This window comes from Molossus molossus, unplaced genomic scaffold, assembly GCF_014108415.1.
Source record: "Molossus molossus isolate mMolMol1 unplaced genomic scaffold, mMolMol1.p scaffold_m16_p_6, whole genome shotgun sequence".
NCBI lineage: Eukaryota > Metazoa > Chordata > Mammalia > Chiroptera > Molossidae > Molossus > Molossus molossus.
This window is the reverse complement of record NW_023425399.1, coordinates 2,353,495-2,377,632: the sequence shown is the minus strand read 5'-3', so window position 1 is coordinate 2,377,632 and position 24,138 is coordinate 2,353,495. Positions and strand designations below refer to the sequence as shown.

Genomic DNA, 24,138 nt, shown 5'->3' with positions numbered 1-24,138 from the left:
GAGGCGATGGAACGTCACTGCTGTTTCCACGGGTCTGCGTCCCCCCATTTTCTTAGTTGTATTGTTTTCTGTCCTCTCTTTCAAAAAAATGTAACGCACCTGATGCAGCCTGCAGTGAAGGCCACGCCTGCTCCCCTCAGGTGTTTTCCTGTGACGCCCCCTTCCGCCCCGCTGTGGCCCGGCCGTGGCTCTGTAGGGCCCTCTTGGCTGGCTTCCCGGGCTAGGCTGCTGCCGGCCGCTCTGTCTTCCCGCCTCTGTGCCCGGAGTGGGGAGGGACCCCGCCCCGGCCACGGGCGCGCGCTGGCTGCCAGTCTCCCAGGGACACAGAATGCCACGTGCGCCTCAGCCCGCCGAGGGTAACGATGTCTTCGCCCGTGTCCTCCTGGACCTCACCCGCAGCTGTGCCCTGCGGAGCGCAGGCAGGTCTGAGCCGGGCTGCGGCAGAGCGGCGGCTGCTGGGCCCCCATCGTTGCAGCTCCTCGGAGCCCGTGGGGGTCCCCTCTGAAGCCCATTGACGGGCTGGACCTCGTGTGGGACTGGAGAGGTCCCGGGGCACAGAGCTGACAGGAGAGCACGGGGGCCGGCGCAGCAGGAGCAAAGGTCCTGGGGTGGGAGAGACTTGTGGGGTCTTCAGATGCCCTGCTGAGGCTGCCGCGGGCCGCGGGCTGCGGGCTGCGGGAGGGAGGGCGGCTCTGCCCCGGGGCGTCTCCATTGCTCGGAGGCCCCGCTGGAGCCCGGGCTCCATTGCCGGCTCCGGGGTCGTGTCAGATGGGCCGTCCCGTGAGCCTCCCCTGGGCTTCTGTCTTGCAGGTGAGATGGACCCCACGCCCCCGGCGCGCTCAGAGTATCTGGTCTCAGGGATGCGGACGCCCCCCGTGAGGAGGAGACTGGCCACCCTGGGCAGGGTCTTCAAACCCTGGAAATGGAGGAAAAAGAAAAGCGAAAAGCTGAAGCAGACGACGACGGGTGAGCACCGGGAGGGGCCTGGCGTCCTGGGACTGCTCCCCAGGCCGCGTCTCCCGCCCCACACGGCTGGGCAGGCTGTGCCCGCCTCTGACAGCTTCTCCATGACCCCTCCACGTCACCTCCTTCCTGGCTGGGACAGCTGAGCACCTCACCCCACTCACTGCCCAGACCCTAAGGGGCACACAGTGACCTGGGACCTAGTTAAAAAGTAGGGCAGCGGCACCCAGACCCCGCATGTCACAGGTCCTCCTGGCTGACCCCACTCCAGCAACAAGCACCCAGGCCTCCCCGGGAACCCCCTGTGACCGCGCTGGGGCCAGGGGTCCCTCAGAGCCCCTGGCGATTCGGAGGGTTGTCGCTCAGCTCCGCTCCTTCCTCAGGAGGCTCCCGGCCTGGGTACCTGCACCCCACCGCCCTCGGAGAACCCTGCAGGCCCCACTCACCTGCAGCCCCTTCCTTCCTCCTGCGGTCCCGGCTCTGTGGGAAGTCAGGCTGCGCCCGGTGGTGCCCTTGCCCACTTGCAGTTCACGCTGGGAACTCGGACCATGAGACTAAACAGCAGGGGACACGTGTGGTGCGGCAGCGAACGGGCCGTAACGGAAACCAGCCGCGGAATGTTCGGAACCGCCCGTGGCCAGGCTGTCGCTGCGACTCCGCCGTGTCAGGGCCAGGACTGGGCTCGGAGAGGAAGCCCTCAGGCCAGGCAGGATTGGCTGGGCTCCGGCGACAGGGTGTCCGTGGTGGGGGGAGGCCAGGGCCTTGAGAAGCAGACCCAGGGAGAGGGCATCTCGGTCCCATGGCGCCTTGCAGGCCGCACGTCTCGCCGTGGCCGGGGACAGTTAGCCGGCCAGCTGCTCCTGTGCGGTCAGTCCTGGACTTGGGGACCCACCGTGGCGAGAGCTTGTCTCAGGCTGCGGCGACTGGTCCCGGGGTCCCCACGTCCTTGCCAGGGCGCAGAGGCCGGCACAAGCGAGGCGACGGGGGACAGCTTCCCGTGCTCAAGTGTGAAATCACTACTTTTTAACCGCCCACGAAGGTGACTGACTGACTCTCCTTGTCCGGCGTGAAAGCAGGACAGACGGGTCCTGTGAACCCCGAGTGCCTCCTGCACCTGGTCAGAGTAGATGGGCAGCCGGGCCCTGCCCACCGTGAGCTTCCCCTGACTCAGGGCCCAGACCCGAGCCAGATGCCACCCCTACTCTGGCGGGGCCTCCCCGGGGCTGCGCAGGTGCCGGAGGAAGTGGGCGGTGGCATCACTCGGGCGGGGTGACCTGAGAAGACCCAGTGAGGAGGCCACACAGCTGAGACGTAATTGGCCCCTCGAGAAAGGCAGAGAAAAACATCGCGACAGTGGGAACAGGCCACAGAGCCGCCGAGTTGGGGAAGACGTGTCTGTGTGTCGGTGAAGGCCGAGGGAGCCAAAGCTGGGGACCTCTGTGACCTCGGGGAGCCCTGACCCTGTCCATCCTCGACGTCCCCGGCCGCGGTGAGCGTGAGCTGTAAGGACCCCACCTCCCGGCCCTCGGCACTGCGGGGCAGAGGCCCCTGAGCTCATCGGGATGCTGTCGTCCCTGTAGGGGCACAGGGGCTCCAGGTTAACCCTGAGGGAGCCCCACCTTCAGGCCCCTCGTTCAGGCATTTAGGAACCCCGGGAACAGAATGCGTTTTATTTCTTCTAAACCAGTCTTCCCCGCACAGTGAGGAATATTTATTTTCACTTAAAGCCCGGATCTCACAGGCGTGGCTGGTGGGTACCCCAGTCTTCCTTCCATAACAGAGGTGGTTAAAGGAGAAACAGGAGCCACCAGCAGCTTGGGGGGGGGCAGGGGGGGCTGGGCAGCTCCAGAAGTTTGGGAATTGGCCTCCGAACCCACCTGCTGGGGCGGCTGGGCCGGGGGCGTGTCCCCGAGGTGGGCACCTCACAGCTGTCTCCTGCCTCTGTCGCCAGAGCTGGAGGGGTCCCGGGTCCCCCAACTCCGAGACCTCCACCCTGACACTGCTTTGCCCTCTTTCCGGGTGGGTCATTGGCACCCCCACAGTCGGAGTTCGGTTTCTCAGTTTCATCCACACTCCGGCACCTGGAAACTTGATTAGAAATTGGACTAAACAAAGGAAATTGTGTCCATTTTGCCCGAAACTGTCTTCTCCCTGATATCTCTGGGTTTGCCCCAGTCTTCCTTCAGTTCTCAGAGCGCTGCCCCCCTCGCCCCCAGGGCCCTGGGGTCCCCCTCCGCTGGTCCCCAGGCAGGGGCCAGGCTCCTCTGTGCCCACGCTCAGTAATGCTTGTGGGGTGAGCCTCCCCAGCAGCCTGCTCCCTGCTGCTCCCGGGACAGCTCAGTGACTTCCCATCCTTACCTGCTTGTCCACCGCTGCTGACCTCGAACCCCAGCAGTGGCCGGCTCCTAGTCCCCTGCAGCCGCCTTGGTCCCCGCACACGGCGACCCCAGGCCCTGGGTGAGCTGGACGCCCACTCTCTCCGCCCCCTTCCAGGGGAGGGTCCGGCGGTGGGCAGACAGCTCTCTGGTCACTCAGAAGAGAGACTCCGGCGGTGGGCAGACAGCTCTCTGGTCACTCAGAAGAGAGAGTCCGGCGGTGGGCAGACAGGTCTCTGGTCACTCAGAAGAGAGAGTCCGGCGGTGGGCAGACAGCTCTCTGGTCACTCAGAAGAGAGAGTCCGGCGGTGGGCAGACAGCTCTCTGGTCACTCAGAAGAGAGAGTCCGGCGGTGGGCAGACAGGTCTCTGGTCACTCAGAAGAGAGAGTCCGGCGGTGGGCAGACAGGTCTCTGGTCACTCAGAAGAGAGGGTCCGGCGGTGGGCAGACAGGTCTCTGGTCACTCAGAAGAGAGGGTCCGGCGGTGGGCAGACAGGTCTCTGGTCACTCAGAAGAGAGAGTCCGGCGGTGGGCAGACAGGTCTCTGGTCACTCAGAAGAGAGGGTCCGGCGGTGGGCAGACAGGTCTCTGGTCACTCAGAAGAGAGGGTCCGGCGGTGGGCAGACAGCTCTCCGCCCCCTTCCAGGAGAGGGTCCGGCCGGTGGCCTGGGAATTCTTTGGAAGTGCTCCTTGGGGTGTCGGGGAAGCTCTCTGGGCAGCTGCACAGGGTGTGGTCAGGGTGTGGTCAGCAGCTGATAGGAACCGCAGAAAGGGCCCCGGGATCGGGCAGAGAGGACGTTCCCGGCTGGTTAATTAGGGAGCAATGACGGAGGCTAGCGGGGGGCCAGCGGGGAGAAGGGTCTCATGCCAGGTGTTGCCTCAGGTGCAGCGCCCGGCAGCCTGTCGGTGAGAAGGCCGCGCATATTCCCAAACACGGGAATCGGGGGACCAGGCTTCCTCACCCCCTCCGTGGGGCCCCTGTGTCCTCTGGATGCCCCGCCTTGACTCACCTGTCTGTGTCCCTGCAGCCTTGGAGAAGAAGATGGCCGGCCGGCAGGGTCGGGAGGAGCTCATCAGGAAGGGGCTGATGGAGATGGTGGAGCAGGGTGAGTGGGGGCAGGGGGCCCAGGAAGCCCATCAGGGCGGAATGGAAGTGGGAGGGGTCTGGTGTCTGCGGGGAGGCTGGGCCTGAGTGGGGCCTCCAGGGCCACCTCCCGTGGGGCGCAGAGCTCAGAGCCGGCTCCCCCGGGAGTGTCTGCCTCCCGCCCCGCTTCACGTGGACTAGCTTGTGGTCTGTCCTGACGCCCTGCAGTGGTATCGGTGGCTTTTGTCATTTTCATAGTCTCATTTTAATCCTGGATTCGGGCAAGTTATTTGTCCTGCGGCCTCCAACTGCTGCTACCGTTTATTTAAAAATACTTTTTTTCTTTTCCCTTTATTGATTTTAGAGAGAGGAAGGGAGAGGGAGAGAGAGTTAGAAGCATCCATGAGAGAGAACATCGATGGGCTGCCTCCTGCACACCCCCACTGGGGATCGGGCCCCCAACCTGGGCATGTGCCCTGACTGGGAATCGAACTGGTGACCTCTTATTAACCACCCCTGACTGAGGCCCAGAACTGGACTGGGTGGTGGACCCGCCGTGTCCTGCTGTCCTCACTGCATCCTCGGGCCTGCACGTCCGTCCTTACCCGCAGTGTGGACCACGCAGGGCAGGGCAGGGCCGTCCAGTCCCTGGTCTGGTGAGCTGGAGCGTGGAGGTGTCTGCGTGGGCGCCTTTACTTGCGCCGTTAATTCGTGAAATTCTCGAGTCCCGTCTCCCTCTGGGTGGTACAGAGGGCCTGAGCGCAGGACGTGGGTCCTGGGGCGCCTAGGACTCTGCCCCTCCCCAGCTCGGGGGAGCCACAGTCCTCACTGTCTGCAGCTGAACCGGGCTCCCTCTTGGCTGAAGGAGCCTGGCCACTGCGGGGAGGTTCCTATCAAAACTCCCACCCCCTTCAGCCTCAAACCAGGCGCTGTTTGTAGCTGGGTCGAGTGTGGCGAGTCAGGAAGGGAGTGGGGAGGGCATTCGGAGCCACAGCTCAGATGTCTGGCGGGGCAGGAGCCTCGGGGGTCTGTGCTGCTCACCAGGGCCACCGGCCGCTCTGACGCGCTGTGGGCGCGGTGTCCACGCTTGGAGACCCACCCCAGCCCCTCTGGGCAGTGGGAGTGGGCGGCGGAGAGGCCCCGGGAAGCAGGGGGGTTAGAAATGGGGAGAGGAGCGGGGGTCTGGGTCCAGCAGAAAATCACGTCCTCCCTGCCCGTCTCTCCATGGCCAGTCCAGACGTTTGCGTCCCCAGGAAGTGGCCGGGTGACAGGCAGCCACAGGGCGGCCGTCACAGAAGGGATGTTGGAAGCTGGGTCCCAGGCCCAGGTGTTGCCTCGGGGAAGGGTCCTGGGCCGGAGGAGGCGTGGAGGGCCTGCGCTGAGGGCCTGCGCTGAGGGCTGCCAGGTGCTGCGTGGATTCTCGGGCCTCACCCCTCGTGGACACACCGTGGTAAGACCCGTGGACGGGCAGCCCAGGCGCTGGGGTCGATGCCTCCTCGCTCTGTGCTCTGTCGCATGTTGTCACCTACTCAGAAACTGCATTTTCTCCCTGGGGTCGAAGTCAACCTCCAGGTCCGGCCCTGGGCATCCTGGCTCCTGCTGGTGTTGGGAGAGCAGGGCTCCTGCTGGGTGGATTCCGGGGGCACCTCCCTGAGCCCAGAAAGTTGAGTCATGAGGAATAGGCTCCTGACTGGCCACTCGAGTGGGAACACCCTCCCCCCAGCCCTCCTCCCCTCTCTGGTTGGTGGAGCTGTGGTGTGAGCACCTCCTAACTGGGAGAACATCTCTGCAGCCGACAGTGCACCCCTGTGGCCACTGTGCTGTCACCAGGACACCCCACAGGGCGGGTGCCTGGGAGGCTGTGGGTGACAGTGACGGAGGGCCTAGAGAAGTCCCCATGGGCTCGGGCCACAGGCCCTCCCAGAGCTGCTTGGAGCCCTTAGCAGCCCCAAGACCTCAACCGTGAGTGTCCACGGCCAGGACAAACCCCAGAGGGAGGGCCCCCGCACTGCACAGGTGCATGTGTACACGTGGTGCACACACAGGCCGAAGTTACCTGGAGTTTACCTGTACTACGGTCTCCAGCACACCCAGCATGACAGTGGGAGCTGACCCAGAGACGTGTCCAGGGCATGGCTGCGCAGGTGCGTGTGTACACGTGGTGCACACACAGGAGGAGTCGCCTGGAGTTCACCTGTACTGCGGTCTCCAGCACACCCAGCATGACAGTGGGAGCTGACCCAGAGATGTGTCCAGGGCATGGCTTGCCCCCCACCCTCCACGGGGTGGGGGGGGTGACTTTATGATAGTTCACACCTGTGTTTCTGCCCCGCCCTGACCTGCTCTGGCTCCTGGAAGTCAGGGTATCAGCCAGAACCCAGACGGGAGCCTTGGTGCGGCTGTGGGATGGAGGAGATGGGACCAGGTCTGCCAGGAGAGGGAGAAGGGGGCCGTCCTCCTCGGACATGTGACCAGGGAGCGCTGGCCAAGCCTCCCAGCCCCACCTGGATGCCCCGAGTGAGGACGGTGGCTGTCCTCCATCTTCCGTTCAGTCCACGTGGCATTTCATTAACTAATGTAAGGGGTTTCATACTCCATCACTGGCTACGAGAGTTACCCCACTGCTGTGGTCAGTGACCCGAGAGACACCAGGGAGCTTTCCTCGGGGGACTTGGGCAGTGACACTAGGTCTGTCTGGTTTCTGTGCAGCCGGAACGCCCAGGGCAGTGTGCACGTGTGTGTGCTTGTGGATGTGTGTCTGCACGTATGTGTGCTTATGGGTGTGTCTGCACAATTGTGCATACATGTCTGCATGTGTGTGCTTATGGGTGTGTGTTTGCACCTATGTGTGCCTGCACATGTGTGCATGTATGCTTGTGTGTGTCTGCACACATGTGTGCACATGCGCCTGTGGCTGCATGTCTGCACACATGTGTGTGTGTGCCTGTGGGTGCATCTGCACACGTGTGTGATCGTGGGTGTGTCTGCACACATGTGTGCACTTTGCTTGTGGGTGTGTCTGCATTGTGCTTGAGTGTGTCTACACATGTGTGTGTACTGCTTGTGGGTGTGTCTGCACACATGTGTGCACGTGCTTGTGGCTGCATGTCTGCACGTGTGTGCACTGTGCTTGTGGGTGTGTCTGCACACGTGTGCACACGTGCTTGTGGCTGTGTCTGCACGTGTGTGCACTGTGCTTGTGGGTGTGTCTGCACACGTGTGCACACGTGCTTGTGGCTGTGTCTGCACATGTGTGCACTGTGCTTGTGGGTGTGTCTGCACACGTGTGTGCACTGTGCTTGTGGCTGCAGGAATGTGTGTGCAGGAAGGCTTGCGGCACGCTCCCTCTCACTGGCACTCTGGATGACAGGTTGGGTGTGTGCTGTCCTCGGTGGCCATTGTCAGGAAAGGGCAGTGGTGGGAATGGGCAGGAGGGAAGGTCGCGCCCACAGCTCCCCCACCCTAACCAGCGTTTCTTAGCAACCGCCCTCCCAGCAGAGCTATTTTGGGCACTGGAACTTTTCATTGAACAAGATTAGGAACTGCAGCTCTGAGCCCGCGGGAAGCGGGGGCGTCCGCATGCACATGGGGGGCAGCCCCACGAGCCCGCAAAGGCTGGAAACCCTGGTGCGCTCAGGGCTCAGTGCTCTGACCGGCCTGTTGATGGCGAGGCGGGGGAGGGTCTCATCACCGACAGCACGACAGTCACGTCAGCAGATGGCCGGCACCTTCTAAGACAGGTGTGGCCACCTCCCCCGCCTCACCAAGGTCCCATGAGCCGGCACCAGCCAGTGCCCGTGGGCATCTCGGCAGGGCGTACGCCCTCGTGTGGGGCCATCTGTCACCTCTGTTCTTCACGGGCCAGCCCAGCCCGCTGGTGCAGAGGTGGCCACCCCGTGTGGCGAGCTGGCACAGCCCAGGGAGCGTGTTGTGTTTTGTGACACCCGTGTCCCCTGCATCCCCTGCCTTTGGGTCTTTTCCTAGGTCAGGTCCGGGGGAGCCTTGAGCTGTGGTCACAGACCACGGGCTGTCATTGTAAGGCCCGGCGCTGAGGATGGTTTTGAAACTTTACAGGTTTTTGTAACAATCAAAATGAAGGGAGGCAGGCAGTGTGGCCTGTACGACACGTGGCCACATGGTCCAAAATACCGGCCATCTGTCCTGTTCCAGGGCTGCTTCGATGAGATCTCCCCAGCCCTGCAGACTCCTGGCTGGCCTGGCGCCGGCCCCAGGACACAGGTGTGCCACGAGGGCCCATGATGAGCAGTCCTCACCCCTCGAGGGCCCGAGCCCTGGACGTGGGGTGGGCCCTGTTCAGGGTGCCCATTGTTACCACCTGGGCACGTGGGCATGGACCTGGGCCAGACCATCACTCACCAAACACTCATCACCACTCTGGCTGGGTGGCTCATCTGGTTAGAGCGTCATCCCGTACACCAAAAGTCTCAGGTTCAATTTCCGGTCAGGGCGCCTACCCAGGTTGAGGGTTTGATCCCCAGCTACGGTGTGTGCAGGAGACAACAAATACCTCCCCCCTTTCTCCCCCCTCGCCCCCTGCCTCTCCCCCTGCCCCCCGTCTCTCCCCTTCCCATCTCTCCCCCTCCATCCCCCTCCCTCCTAAAATTAACAAAAGCATCCTAGGATGAGGATGGAAGGAAACAGCAGCGACGAGGACAGTCGCGCATGCTGGCTCTCCCAAGCACGCTGCGTGTATTAACTCATTTCATTCTTCGCCCTGAGGCAGGTGGGAGGACTCCCCCCTTTTATGGATGAGGGGACTGAGGCCCAGACGTCTGCTCTGTGGGCACAGACCATTCTGTGGTGGTGGGGGTGTGTGGGCAGGGTGACCTCACACTTCTGTCCAGTCGTGGCACTTTGGGGGTGAAAGGGACACACTGTTGACAGCAGAGCCCCTGACTCCTCCTCCCCCGCCGGGATGGGGGCCGCGCGGAGGAAGCTGTCCTGAGTCAGAGCCCCCGGCTGCGTGACCGCGGTGGCCCGGTGAGCTGCTGTGGGGACTGGGGTCCTCCAGGGGCAGAGATCTGTGTGTCGGGGTTTATCAGCCTCGGAGCCGCCGTGCGGTGGAGCGACCAGGACCAGCTGTGCTCCTGGACCCTGGGCCTCGTCAGTAAGATGTGACCCGGAGGGTCAAGGGCCAGACCCTCAAAGGCTCCAGCAGTCGAACCCCCAACCAGAGGAGCCCAGGCCCTCCTCTCAGCTCTGTTAGGACCTGGCGGCACCCTTCTGGGTCCCCTGCTCTGGGACACCCCATGGTCCTTGGCAGCCCCCCTTCCTGGGCTCGTGACCCTCAGAGTGTGAGCCAGCCAGGGGTAAGGATCGTGGCTTATTTCCTGCCTGCCCAGGGTCGCACGGTGCCAGACGCATAGTGGGTCACGAGAAACATTCGCACCATGGGGGACACGGGGCGGGGGTTGTGGAAGTGAGTCTGTCATCTGTGGCCACGACAGTGTCATCTGACGGATCATCCCAGCACCTCAGCAGTGTGTGTTGTCACCGGTCCGGGTTGACCTGGCTGGCAGGATGGGGGCAGCTCAGCCTGCCTGCCATCCCCCATCCGGCTAGCCAGGTGTGTCCCTGGGGAGAGGGCCAGGTGTGCAGCCGCAGGGCCCTGCAGACACCTGCTGATGTCCCACTGACCACTGACCGGAGCAGCCCCAGGGCAGGGCCCAGGCTTAGGGTGGGGTCACGGTCCCGTCCCCCGCAGGTGTTGGGGTAAGAGCACAGGCCGGCGTGCAGAGCAGAGGCCGAGGGGTGTCACCGTGCTCGGGGCTGATTTGGGAAGACGGGGTGTGGGGCCCAGGGCCCGGGAAGGCGCATCGCCCAGCACGGCCTTGGTGTGAAGGGAAGCGCTCGGGAGGGCAGGCGAGGCTGACGGCTGGTTTCCCTGCAGATGCCGAGAGCAGAGGGGGCATCCCCGACGGAGGCCGCGCCACGCAGAGCGAGCCGGCCACGCCGAAGCAGGAGAACCCGACTCCAGAAGGTGTCCAGCTGGGCAGCCCCTCGGCCACTGGGCCAGACCAGGCTGCCCTGGATGAGCCGCTGTCCTCAGACGTCCGTTCGGAGGATGCAGGTACCAGCTGGGGACAGCGAGGGGCTCGGAGGCCCTGGGGTCCCCAGCCAGGGCCTGGGCAGTAGCTCCGTCAGGGCTCGAGCCCGGCCACACCCCGCCATGCGGTTGGGGTGATGCTTGCCAGAGCGTTTTCCTGCGTCCTCCCAAGCCTGGCACTGCCCGTACATGGAGGTGCTTATGATGCTCACAGGGCCCCTGTACCTTCCTCCCTGACACCTTCCTTGTCCACGGGGAATGCCAGGAAGTTTCTCCCAGGGAGCCAGTGTCCAGTGGTGTGGTGGTGATGGTGGTGGCGGTGGCGGTGACAACGGTGGTGACAGTGACGTAGGAGGTGGCGGCGGTGGCAGTGGTGTGTGATGGTGACGGTGGTAGCAGTGCCGGTGGTGATGGTGACGGTAGTGGTGGTGATGGTGGGTGGTAACGGTGATGGTGGCGGTGGTGGTGACATCGGTGGTGGCGGTGACGTAGGTGGCGGTGGTGGCAGTGGTGTGTGATGGTAACAGTAGTAGCAGTGCTGGTGATGGTAGTGGTGGTGATGGTGGGTGGTAACGGTGATGGTGGTGGCAGTACCGGTGGTGATGGTGACGGTGACGGTAGTGGTGGTGATGGTGGGTGGTAACGGTGATGGTGGTGGCAGTGCCGGTGGTGATGGTGACGGTGACGGTAGTGGTGGTGATGGTGGGTGGTAACGGTGATGGTGGTGGCAGTGACAGTGGTGATGGTGATGTCGACGGTGACGGTGGTGGTGGTGATGGTGGGTGGTGACGGTGACGGTGGTGGCAGTGACAGTGGTGATGGTGATGTCGATGGTGACGGTGGTGGGTCATGATTTTAATCGAATAGACCGGGCTGGTTGCCGGCGTGGGGTGGAGACGAGGGGAGGTGGGGAGGAAGGGAGGAAGGGGAGCGTGGACCCAGCGGACACCGTGGTGCTTTGAGGTGACCCCTGCTCGGACCTGTCAGCTGCCCTTTGGAGAAGTCTCCGGGGACCTCCCTGTGGAGCAGGAAGCCTGTGTCCTGGTGAAGTTGCAGCTCTAAACATGTCAGGCATGCTGGGGGGGCTGGAACTGAACCGTGTCCCACAGCTGTGGGGGACTGGAAGTCCAGGCCTCGGGGACAGGCCGGCCGGGGTGCCTGTGGACGGCGGGGCCTTCTGCTTCCCAGCCAGATGGGCACCTCCTCCTGCCCAGCGAGGCGCACACCTGAGCTCCTCCCCGCTGCCCCCCGCTGCCCCATCCATAGCGTCCCCCCAGTATCTATAAGCACCTGCCAAGAGGGGCTGGCTGGGCCTCTCCAGTTTCACCCCGACTGGGACGCAGCAGGATCTTGGGGTCTGAGGAGTTGTGGCTGGTGGGGCGTCCTGGCCCCTCCTGCAGGAGCCCTTTGGCCCACTTGGGTCCTGCTCCCCCGCACACTCCAGGCAGGGTGGGGGTCAGTGGGAGTCTCATGGCCGAGCGAAGCGGTACCCTCGGTCCCTGGGCCTGCCGCGGGCACCTGGCTCCTTCTGGGGGGTCCTTTCTGCTCCCTCGGCTCAGGAACGCGCCTGCCCCGCCAGCGCCCGTCTGCCCTCACGCGCTCTCTATCCAGACGGTCTGCGGATGGGTTTCCGAGTGGACTTGCCTGTGGGCACAGCTTTGCTAGTGAGGCCGTCCTGTGGGTAGGACGTGCTGTTGAGTCCAGGGGTCACCTACCCAGTGTGATGGGGGAAGAGGGACTTCGGAGTCCTCAGTTCCTGGGTCTGGGCCCTGCTCTGGGGTTTGTAGGATGACGCGGAGCCTCTGCTGAGTTTCAGTGGGTGAGCAGCGCCCTCTGCTGGTCCAGGCAGGATACGAACAGCCCCGAGGGAGGGATCCCCCGTCAGGGAATGTGCAGAGGTCACTTTGTCTTCTATGGTTTTTTTTTCTTCTGTACTTGAGACTTTAAGGGATATTAAGGTTTTATTTTCAACAAGAGTCCAAACTACAGTGGTAGCTACACCCACACGTGAGGCGCAGAGAAAGATGCTGGCTGACAGAGGGGGTACCTACCCCTCGAGAAAGATGCTGGCTGACGGGGGGTACCCACCCCTCGAGAAAGATGCTGGCCGAGAGGGGGGGTACCCACCCCTCAGGCGGGTCAGGGATATGAGGATCCCTGTTGGTGGCACAGGTGAGGTTTGGGAGCAGCTTTGGAGGAAGACTTGGAAAGTGGCTGGTGTGGGGAGTCCCCAGGCCTTCAGAGCAGAAGGGAGACCCGTGCTCCACCTCGGCTGGTGGGGTGGGGGGACCTCTGGAGCTGGAGGTCTGCCCTGCGGCCTCTCTGGTTGAGCGGGTGTGGGCTGTGCCCACTGACTCCCAGAAACCCAGAGCCGCCCTGCTCGATCGCCACTAGCTGCCCGGCTATTTCAGTGAATTTAAACGAAATAAAAATGAGGCTCAACTGTCCGGTCACACCAGCCACTTGTCCGGTGCCCGCAGGCCACACGTGGCTGATGGCTACTGTGATGCGCAGGGAGGAGACGGTGCCCCCGTGTCAAAGTTCCTGGGCAGAGTGAGCGACGGGCTGTGTGCCCGGAGCACAGCAAGGGCTGTTCTGTTGGGATGGGCCAGCCCTTCCGGAGTGTTCTGTGCCAGTAAGACTCGAACTCGCAACGCCGAAGCCCTCAGGCGGGCTGCACGCGGGATGGGGTGCGGGTGGAGTGGACCGCAGGGCGCTTGTGTTGGGGTGGAGAACCGGGGCTGCCGTCTGCAGAGGACGAAGGGGCATCTCCTGGCTCGGATTTTGCCCGTTGGCAGTTGGGGGAGAGACTTCTGCAGTGGAGTCTCCATTTCCGTGAGCTTCACGGGCGGGCCTGGCCTCAGAGGGTTCTGCTCTCGGCGTGGACAATAAAGAACAGAGATGGTGATGAGTGGAACCTGTGGGACACAGTGGGTGCCTCCAGGGCCTGGGTGGGAACCCTCAGGGCAGGGATTCCGCACGTGGACCGCGCCTGCCCGTGGAGGTCCCTGATGGGTGGGTGGACGGATGGATGGACAGACGGACGGATGGGTGGATGGATCCCACTCTGGAAGGCTGGTCCCGGGTGTTAGCATCCTCCTCAGGTGGTTGTAGACACGGAGCAGCCAGGGCCTGACACAGGCCTGCATGTTGGCGACCATGGCGGGCAGGAGCTGCCTCTCCTGGGGAGGGAGGAGGGAGGGAGGGAAGGGGTGTCAGACCAGGAGTCAGAGCGCAGCCCTGTCTGAGGGCCTCAGTTTCCCTGTGAAGCTGAGGTGAGGGTGCCAGGAGGTGGTGAGGAACTGGAGCAGGAGAGGCTGCAGGGAGGTGGCCGAGGCGGGGCAGAGTGGGGAGCCCGGCAGCTGGGGCGGGGCTGCTGGGGCTCCCTCCGCGGGCAGGGGATGATGGGAGCTCCATCCAGAGATGGGTTTTCTTGGAGCCGAGACAGGAACGGGAGGGAAGTGAGGGCAGGACTTGCTGCTGCGGTGGACGACGGGTGGGAGCTGAGGGGGAGGGAGGAGGGTGGAGCCGTCCTGGGGGAGCCTGGGCCAGCAGCTGGAGGAAGAGGACCGAGGGTGGGGGCATCTGGGGGGCTGACCCTTCCCCACCACTCACCTGGCTGGCGGGCCAGGGGCTGGGCTGCTCCGGTCGCCATCTCGTGTTGAGGTCTCAGAGCAGGTCCTGTGAGGTCCCCTGCTCCTTCCTGGTCAGAGCCTCGCAGGGTAAACGGAGTCAGGGAGGGTCCGTGACTTCTCCAAGGTCCCAGAGGAAGTGCAGGGCCCACTGGAGCCCCGGTGTGTCTGGTCCCAGAGCTGTGATTGTGCCCCCACCCCCCGGCCAGGTCAGAGCTTTGGCAGCACCCGTTAGGGACAAGGGGACTGAGCCACAGGTGCTCGAAGTTATTCCCTCCCCACTCGGGGCTCCCCCTCCATGCTCCCCCCTCCCTCCCTCCCTCCCACTTCTGACAGCTCCCTGGACAGTTGAAGTCACAGGAGGTCGGGTCTGTGTGTGAAGTGACCCCTCTGGAGGCTGGATGCTGCTCCGCATGGGCACCCCCCCCACACACACACACACACCCGCCCATCCTGGGAGCCTGCTCTGAGCTCTGTGTCCCCTTTGCAGCAGCCAGGACGCCCTCAGCCAGCAGACGTGGGGAAGCAGGTGGCAGCCTCCCGCCGGCCACCGACGAGCCCCCTCAAGCCTTAGCCGGGCCTCACTCCCTGGACAGTCCTCCCAGGACCCTGGAGAGATCCGCGGGCCAGCTCCCCAGCCCCCCGCTGCCGCCCACCCCGCTGCCCAAGGCAGGCAGCAAGGCCACAAAGAATGTCACAGGTGGGTGCGCACGTCCGTCCGTCTACCCGTCCGCCTGCCCTCTGTCTGTCCATCGGCGCTTCGCCCAGCCTCACGGGGCTCCCTCTGCTTCTGCAGCCAGGGCTCTGGGCGGGGCCAGGGGAGTGGCCCTATTCCTGGGGCGCGTCTGGGGTTGTCAGAAGCAGGGCACCCCAGGGGATCCCGAGGACACACGGCCCCCCACAGTCCTCGAGGGCGGGACACACGCCCGATTTACAGTGGAGGCAACTGAGGCTCAGCTCCAGGTCCCCCAGCTCACGGAGACTTGAACTAGGTTTGGGGCCCAAAGCTCCTCCTCCCCCACCTCACTACTTCCCCTGCTGGAGTGTCCCTTCCCCTCACATCACCTGGTCCGTGCAGCCCTGTCCCTCCTTCTGGGGGCCTTTCCTGACCCAAACCCACGTGGACCGGGTCCTCTCTGCGGAGCGTTAGGGCCCCATCAGATGTGTCAGCACTGATGTGGGTGCCGGGGGGAGGGGACAGAGGGCGGCTGCAGGGCCCTGGACTCTGGCCTGGGTCTCCCAGCTGAGGGCATGTGGGGGACTTCCTTCATTCCCCATCTTTTCCTTTCCTGGGGGTGTCGGCTCTGTCCCGTGAACACTAAGTGGCGGCAGAGGCGGCGAAAGGCGCTCCTGGCCCACCTGGGGCACTGGGGTCAGTTCACAAGCTGAGCCCCCCGGAGCTTGCTTGTCCGAGAGGAACAGCAGCCCCCGGCCCAGGAATCACCCCCAGACATCAGGGAATCCGCTGTCCCCGGATCCCACCGCGGACCTGCTGTGCTGGGTCTGCGTGGCGTTCGATGTCGCTGTTTAATGCGCTGCCAACATTCAAAACACATTAAAATATGTTGAAGGATTAGTTACTAACATGTATGAAGACACGGGGGAATTTTTACCTTGAAGCCAAATGTCTGGCTTTTCTAGTAAAGTCTTCCTACCCGGCAGCCCCGAGTCCGACAGCCCCCTGAAGACGGACCGGCTCCGCCGTTTGCTGCGGTGCCCCCCCCCTCCCCTGTTGGAATTGCCCCAACTCCCCTGTCTCACCTGCCTGGGCCCTGGTGAGTCATGACTTACCCTCTGGGCAAGCGTCCCTGCCCCGGCCCAGCTGGGTGACAGCTCCTCGTGCGGGGTCCTGTGGGCTCTGCCGCCACACCGGGGGTCACCTGCCAGGTCCAGCCCCGCCGCCTCCTGGAGGTGCACCACCTGGAACTGGCCTCTGGACCTCAGTTTCCTCACCTGAGGCTGGAGCGGTAGAAGATCCCCGGGCAGGTGCTCAGCCGCGGGGCATTTGTCCTGTGCGTCTGCAGTGGACAGCGGTGCCAGGGCCCCGTTAGCGGGCTGGCCGGCCGGGGCCTGCGCCTTCTCTGCTCCCGGCTCCTGTCTCAGCGGCCCCGCCCCGCCCCCGTCCCACCCCCACCCCCACCCCCACCCCCACCCTCACCCCGCTGACGGGGTCTCCTTGGCCCTCTCATTCCCAGGCCAGCCTGCGCTCTTCCAAGACTCCAGCGGGAAGAACACGGACCCGCCCCTCCGAGGACAGCTTTCCACGCCCACGGGGTCCCCGCACCCCACCGTCCACCGGCCGCTGCCCCCCAGCCGTGTCATCGAGGAGCTGCACAGGGCGCTGGCCACCAAGCATCGCCAGGACAGGTAGGCCCTTGCCTGGCGGCAGAGACCCAGGTCCCTCTGGGCCAGCTGTGGGCAGCGCCCGAGTCTGGGCTGGGCTCGCTGCTCCGCGTCACCCTCTGGAAAGTCCTCACTGTGTTTTAACAAGGAGCCCGACATTTGCATGTTGCACCGGGCTCTGCAGCTGGTTGGCAGCTGGTCTTGGTCACCACTGTCCGTGAGGGGTCAGGCGGCGGGTGGGCACCCTCGGGCGGAGGCCTGGAGGAGCAGCAGCCAGCCTGGGCCCGACGCTCGCCCTGGTCTCCGTCTCCCGTGGTTTGGAGCAGACAGGAGAGCGAGTTGTTGGCGGGCACGGCGGGTGAGGGGGTCCGCACGGGCCTGGCGGAAACACCGGACTGGACGCCCTTCTCGGGTCTTGGCACCCCCGACCTGAGCATTTCCTGTGCTCGGTGTGGCGTGTTTTATCACACGCGTGTCTGCAGCTCAAAACCCCATGTTCTCAACAGCCCGGTGCCCTGGGCTCGAAGCTGGGCATGTGCGCCCTGGGAGTCATTCTCGAACCCGGGGCCAGGTGAAGGGGGCACCACGTATAACCCGAACTACCTTTGTGACCTAGCTTCCAAGGGAGGGACTGCAGAGGGTCCCCGAAGAAGCGGGTGGACATGCGCCTGTCGAGAACGTCCAGCGTGGAGCGGGCCGAGGAGCGGGAGGGGGCCTGGAGCTTCGACGGCCCCTCGGAAGGCAGGCGGGCGGCGGCCAGGGAGTCGGAGGAGAACAAGGAGAACTTGCTCCTGGGCCCCGAGCCCGAGGACGACCTGCTCCTGCACCAGGACGAAGAGGAGCTGAGCGCCTCCATCCTCTCCGGTGAGCGGGGTCCCAGCTCAGGTCATGGGCACGGAGCCCTGTGTGCTGTCCCTGGGAGTGGCAGAGGGGAGACCCCTCCGAACGGACGGGGGTGCAGAGGGGCTCAGGGCAGGCTGCAGAGACAGGGGTGAGCTTGTTTCGTTTTGATCATTGCACGTTAATGTGTATTTGAGCAAAGACCACTGAGCTCAGCAGGTGACTTCGAAAGTACCACTCTGGGGACGACAGGTGGTCAGAGTCCAGCGTCCCGAGTGGGGCAGAAAGTGTAGCAGGAAGTGAGACGGGACCTCGGGAGGAGAGAGGGCGGATTCCTGCCACCAGAGGTGTCAGTGTGCTGGTGGGGGCCGGGGGCCAGGCCCTTGGAGGCTCAGCTCGGGTCTGTCCTCAGTGTGTTCACGGTCACAGTGATGGCTTATGACCCTTGAGGACTTGGGGCTTGAGCAGACAGCACTGGAGACCCCCCGACGAAGGGAAGGGGCGCAGGCCAGCCAAGTCTGCAGGCCTTTCAGGGAGGTGACTTTCTGCTCGAGGCGTCATCGTTCTTCCCGGAAGCATCTCCGGGAGACCGACAGCCTTGGACAGAGCACACGGCCTTGTGACCGTGAACACACTGAGGACAGACCCGAGCTGAGCGGGTTCTCGGCAGCCTGGTCTGGCTCGGGGGGACCCGCCCGGGCACCCTGGGCAGGTGCCCACTGTCTCCCCTCCGTTTCCTCATCGATCAGCTCAGCACCCTCATCCTGGGCTCTGAGGACATCACGGGGATGTCCCTTCATGGCTCGGGCACAGTCGCAGTTTCACACTGATTTTTGTCCTGAGCTCGCTAGTGCCGGTCTCCCCCGAGTTTATCAGTCACCCGGTCACCTCAGTTTTCTGATACACACGTCTGGCTGTTGTCCGCACAAGGGACAGCGCCCCCATGCCTGAGCACCCCTGGGCACCAGGTGTGTCGCTGTTGACGGGCATGTCCACCTGCCGTCTTGTAGGTGTGGCTGACCAGGTGTTTTCAGGTCTGAGCTCGGGACCTTTGCCCCCAAACCTGGACACGGTCCTCTGACCTTCCCGTGGCCTGGGGCCACCCTGACTCTCTTCACTTTGCACCTGGCATGGCCTGGGGGGCAGGAAGGGGCCCGGGGGGCAGGAAGGGGCCCAGGGGGCAGGAAGGGGCCCGGGGGGCAGGAAGGGGCCCGGGGGGCAGGAAGGGGCCCGGGGGGCAGGAAGGGGCCCACGGGGCAGGAAGGGGCCCGGGGGGCAGGAAGGGGCCCACGGGGCAGGAAGGGGCCCGGGGGGCAGGAAGGGGCCCGGGGGGCAGGAAGGGGCCCAGGGGGCAGGAAGGGGCCCAGGGGGCAGGAAGGGGTCCGGGGGGCAGGAAGGGGTCCGGGGGGCAGGAAGGGGCCCACGGGGCAGGAAGGGGCCCGGGGGGCAGGAAGGGGCCCGGGGGGCAGGAAGGGGCCCGCGGGGCAGGAAGGGGCCCGGGGGGCAGGAAGGGGCCCACGGGCCATGGCGCCTGCAAAGTGGGACTGTTGTCGGCCGAGGGAGCCCTCAACCCGGCCGCCACGTGGACAATGAGCCGTTTCTCCCAGGCCACGGGCTCAACCCGAGTCTCCTGTTATTTTGTTTTGGTTTTGTCTCTTAAAACCTGGTGTCCTTACCTGAACACGAGGTTTGTGGTCCGACGGGAACGCAGGAAGGGTCGACTCATTCTAGAAGCTCAGCTGTGGCAGCCGTGCCCAGCTCGCCGCTGACCGTATGAGCAAAGTCCCAGCAGGGTCTCCTCTCTGCCAGGGGCCTTCCGTGGGTGCCACGTTTGGGGCCCAAGGTCAAGGCCTCACCCTCAGCCCTGAGCATCCTGCTGAGGTCTGGGCCTGCTGTCCAGTCCGGCCTGTCTGGGGATTGCCGCCCCTGTACACTGAGCCTTGAGGGCGGGAACCCACTGCCCCTCGCCGCCTGCGCGGAGCCGGTGCTCAGAGCAGAGCCCTCGCCCTCCTCAGTGACAGGCGGCCGCGCCTTTCCAGACCCCAAGAGCTCGGGGCGTGGACGAGAGGGATCCGCAGAGGTCCTCACTCAGCGCTGCACCGGCTCACATTTGAACCCCACACTGAGGCCGTGGGGAAGCCCGTCCCACAGAGAGCTCTGTGAGGCCTCCAGGGCCAGCCCCGCGTCCCTCCCGTGAGCGAGACTAGGAGAGCGCGGGGTGGGACCCAGCTCAGAAGTCAGGCCCGTGGTTTCCTGCAACCTGCGGAGCAGTGACAGTGAGGGACAGTGAGGGACAGCAGGCCGCAGGAATTCAGGGACCCCCGGGGTTCCTCTCCCTGCCCTGCCCTCATGAGGGAGCCCCCAGCTCTCAGCCTTGTCTCCCCAGCTCGGGGCTCTCTGCAGTCTCCTCCTCCACTGTCCCCACGTTTCCCTAAGTGGACGGTCCCCCATCTGCATCACTGGCTCCAGGCTCCGGTGCAGAGGCCCATGTCCATCCTTCTGCCTGTGCCCAGACAGGCTCAGGACAGTCCTCACGCGGGGCCGGCCCCGCCCCTCACTCAGTGTCCAAGCCTGGCACGTGAGCCCCGCCGAGCCCGCCGGGTTCCGCTGTGCCCTTTTTCGGCGGCTCACGGCTGCTTGGGTACCTCGGGCACGTGGGTCCTTGCAGCTCAGACTCCGGGCGTGCGTGTCCCTAACGATCCTTAGGACGCGTGCGGAGGGGACTGATTGGGAAGGAGCTCGTGTGAGTGTATTTCTAACTCCAGAGCCCCCAGGCCTCGTTCCCCTCGTGCAGGGTCCTGGTACATCCCCTCCTTCCCAGGAGGAGGCCTGGGACAGGTCCCGGAGGGCCGGCCGGCCAAGGACGGGCTGGCGCAGGGCCAGGGGCGCCCTTGAGACCCGGAACAGGCAGCAGCCTTGGCTGTGAGCCCCCCTTTCCAGGGACAGGGCCGATGGGGATTGTCAGACAGGTGCTGGGAACTACAGAACGGGGACATTCCCCGCAGCTTTGGTTAAAGGAGCAGAAACAACCACCCCCCAGGATGTCCATCTACGCAGGGCTCGACCCACAGGCGGTGAGGTAGCACGTCATCCCCGCTCCAGAGAACGTACCGCTGTTGACGGGAAGAGCGGGGTCCATTCGTTCTGGTCTGGAGCCCGAGCCAGCCGCGTGGCCACCTGGCAGTCTTGGGGGGGGGGGGCGCTGGTGGGGGACGAGGCGTCGGTGGGAGCTGGGAGCTGTCACTTGTGTGGAAATAGGTCTGGAAGGAGGTTCGGCAGCATCGGCGGTGGTTTCTCAGGAGGTAAGATGATGTGGGGGGGTGTCCTCTCACTATAGGGGTCACCTGAGCTGTTCACAGCCAGCATGTGCCATTTCCGTAGCCGAGGGGAGAGCCGGGTTCTCGGAGCCGAATGTCACTGTGACCTGGGACAGCTCACGTCCCCGGGAGCTTGGCTGGCGCTCCCAGGAGTTCACCAGTGACAGCCCCACCGTCGGGGCCAGGCCCCCAGAGTTCGCAGGGTGGTCCACTGAGGTTATCACGTGGGTTTTCTCCTTTGACATTTGCTACTTTGGTGAATGAGGTGGAAGGTTCTCCAAATGCCGGACCCCTTGCCTCCCAGGCGGTCATGGTGGGTCAGCACGTTTATAAATTGGCACGTTTGAGTGGCTGAAATTGTGCATAGAATTTCACGCCCCTGTTCCTGGGGCCGCTCGTCTTGAGCTTCCTTTCAACAGCTTTTCTGGTCTGGATGGCCCAGCAGGTCCTAGCCTGACGCCGTGTGCTGTGAGTGTTGTCTTCGTTGCTGTTTTCCAGAACGGTGTGTACAGGGTTGTGTTCTTTCTCAGTGTGTTTCATAGAACTGGTCAGAGCGTCCGTCTGGCTCTTCGGGGGTTTTGTCTGTCTGCGGAGGAAGGTTTTTAACTAGAAATCCCCAAAATAGATACAGGTTTGTTGTTCATATATTTCTTCTTAAATGAGCCTTGAGGGTTAGTATAGAACCAGGTGAAACCCGGCGGTGCGGCTCGGTGGATGGAGCGTGTCCCAGGGACTGAGAGGTCCCGGTTCGATTCCCGGTCAGGGCACATGCCCAGGTTGTGGGCTCGATCCCCAGTGGGGGGCGTGCAGGAGGCAGCCGATCTATGTTTTTCTCTCATTGATGTTTCTATCTCTCCCTCCCTTCCTCTCTCTCTAAAAAATCAGTGAAAACATTAAAAAATAAAAAGAATCAGGGGGAGCTGTCACCCCTCCAATTCCTGACATTGGTGATTCTCCTCTGTCCCCTCTCCCGACCCTGACAGGTCTGGCTCCAGGTGGTCAATTTTATTGCCCTTCTCAGAGAACCCGCTTTTGGTTTCAAATGTTTTTTGTTTTTTTTTCCCCTGTGTTAGCTCTTACTGTTTCCTGCTCAGGGCTTTATTCTTTCTTCCTACTTCCTTGGTTTTAATTTTTTGTTCTTTCTCTCGTTGAAGATGGATTGAGACCTGTCTTCTTTCCTAAAGTGACATTTAATGCTATAAAATTCCCCCAACACCCTTCTGACAGGTTGTGTTTTTATTTACTTCAAAATGCTTTCTTTAAAAAAAAATGTTTTATTGATTTTTTTTTTTTTTTTTTGAGAGGAAGGGAGAGGGTGCGAGAAACATGGATCAGCTGCCTCCCGCACGCCCCTCACTGGGGATGAAGCCTGCAACCCCCGCATGTGTCCTGACCGGGAATTGAACCCGCAACCTCTGGGTGCTCAACCCAGCTGGGCCCCACCGGCCGCACACTTTCCCCTTTGGACTTCTCCTTGGAACTGTGGGCTATTCAGAAGTTGTGTTGTTGTTTTTTTAATTTAGTTTTTAAAGAGTTAGGTGTTTTTCCAGAGATAATTTTATTATTTCCAGTTTAATTCCACCCTGAGCAAAGAATGTCCTTAGTATGACTTGAGCAATTCGAAATCGATGAGTTTATACAGCCCAGAATATGGCTTATTTTGGTAAATGTCGCACATGCACCTGAAAAGAAGGTGTTTTTTGGTTTGGGGTAGCGTGTTTTTTGTTGTTGTTGTTTTTTGTTTTTCATCCTCACCCGAGGACATTTTTCCATTTTTTGTTCAGACAGAGAGGAAGAGGGAGAGAGAGGAACAGAGAGAGAGAGAAACATCGACGTGAAAGGGACACATCGAGTGGCTGCCACCCGCACAGCCAACCAGGGCCGGGGACAAACTGCAATCAAGGTACATGCCCTTAGCGGGAACCGAACCCGGGTCTCTCTGGACTGCAGGCCGATGCTCTAACCGCTGAGCAAAACCGGCCAGGGCTGTTTTTGTTTTTTTAAATCCTCACCCGAAGATATTCTTCCATTTATCTTCAGATAGAGCAGGAGAGAGAGGAAGAGGGAGAGAATCATCAATGTGAGAGAGACACACTGACTGGCTGCATCCCGCATGGCCCCGACCAGGGCCAGGGACGAACTGCAACAGAAGTACCTGCCCTTTATCGGACTCGAACCTGTGACTCATTGGTCCGCAGGCCAATGCTCTAACCGCTGAGCCAAACCAGCCAGGGCAACGTGTTTTTATTTTATTTATTTATTTATTTATCCTCACTGGAGGACATTTTTCCATATTTTGTTCAGATAGAGTGGGAGGGAGGGAGGGAGGGAGAGAGAAACATCGATGTGAAAGGGACACATCGAGTGGCTGCCACCCGCACGACCCAACCAGGGCCGGGGACAAACTGCAACCGAGGTTCCTGCCCTTAGCGGGAACCGAACCCGGGTCTCTCTGGACCGCAGGCTGACTCTCTAACCGCTGAGCCAAACCGGCCAGGGCGGCATCGTGTTTTTATAAACGTTAATCAAATCAAATTGCTCGAGATGGGTGGTCCCGTCTTCCTCTTGCTCACACATCCGTGTGCTGCGCCGCTGCTTAGAGGTTCTGACATCTCCAACTGTAACCAGACTTACGTTTTCTCTCTGTCCTCTCTGGCCCTGCTCGACGCATTCGAACCTTTAGCAGGGTGGTAGCCATTGAGGATTGTTCTGCCCTCCTGTCCCCGTATTGGGAGAGGCCCCCGCCTTGTTCCTGGGGGTTCTCGGCTCTGAAATCGCCCCATGTGATGTTGATAGACCTCTTCCGCTTCCTCTGGACTCGTTTTAGAATGGAATACCATCCTTTTCATCTCCTTGGGTCTCTTAATTTCAAGTTCTTCATTTTTGAACCATTATTTAATTTCAGAAAACTAGCATTCATGATAAAAAAAAAAATTATGGGGAACTGACATCAGTGAGTTAAATGATTCTTGCCTCGCATTACTGTGCCGATGGACGGTGAGATTACGTATACGTACAGAACTAGGGCCACAACTGTGTATGTATCAACAAACGCACCTTTCTACACGGGGCCCTTCTCGGCAACATGGTGGCTGTGCTTTGTGCCCGAGGACACCCACCTCCATGGCCCCCCAGGCTCACGGTGCTCAGGTGACCCCCTCTTGTTGGGCCTCGAGGTGGTTTGATTTCTGCTGTCACAGATGAGGCTGGACGGCCACGCTGTCGAGGTGTTTCAGGTGCTCGTCCTACTGGTTTTGGGCGGCAGACTCCTGGAAGTGGGATTTCTGGGTCCATAGCTTGGACAAGCATGTGCGTGGGGACCTTCGGGGGGAGGGCGTCCTGGCCTGTTTCCCAGCCGTCCACCTGCCTGGCACCCGGGACCGTGTGCCCAGCCGGGCGAGTCACATCCGCTGGGTGGACGCGCCACTCATGTCCGTGAAAGCTCTCCTTTTAAGCCGTGTGTCTGGAAATGTCCTCTTCTGACTTGTAAGTAGCAAACCCAGTGTCGTCCTGATGC

General features: G+C 62.5%; 1 protein-coding gene across 1 annotated transcript in view; it reads left to right on the top strand.

The window, feature by feature from the left end:
- Positions 1 to 24,138, top strand: part of PHACTR3 (phosphatase and actin regulator 3) — a 108,954-nt gene that overhangs the window by 65,778 nt on the left and 19,038 nt on the right. Inside the window, exons 2-7 of the mRNA XM_036244646.1 lie at positions 811 to 966; positions 4,367 to 4,444; positions 10,334 to 10,513; positions 14,615 to 14,821; positions 16,317 to 16,488; positions 17,081 to 17,328. Coding sequence (XP_036100539.1) covers positions 811 to 966; positions 4,367 to 4,444; positions 10,334 to 10,513; positions 14,615 to 14,821; positions 16,317 to 16,488; positions 17,081 to 17,328 — 1,041 coding nt within the window. The remainder of the gene's footprint in view (positions 1 to 810; positions 967 to 4,366; positions 4,445 to 10,333; positions 10,514 to 14,614; positions 14,822 to 16,316; positions 16,489 to 17,080; positions 17,329 to 24,138) is intronic.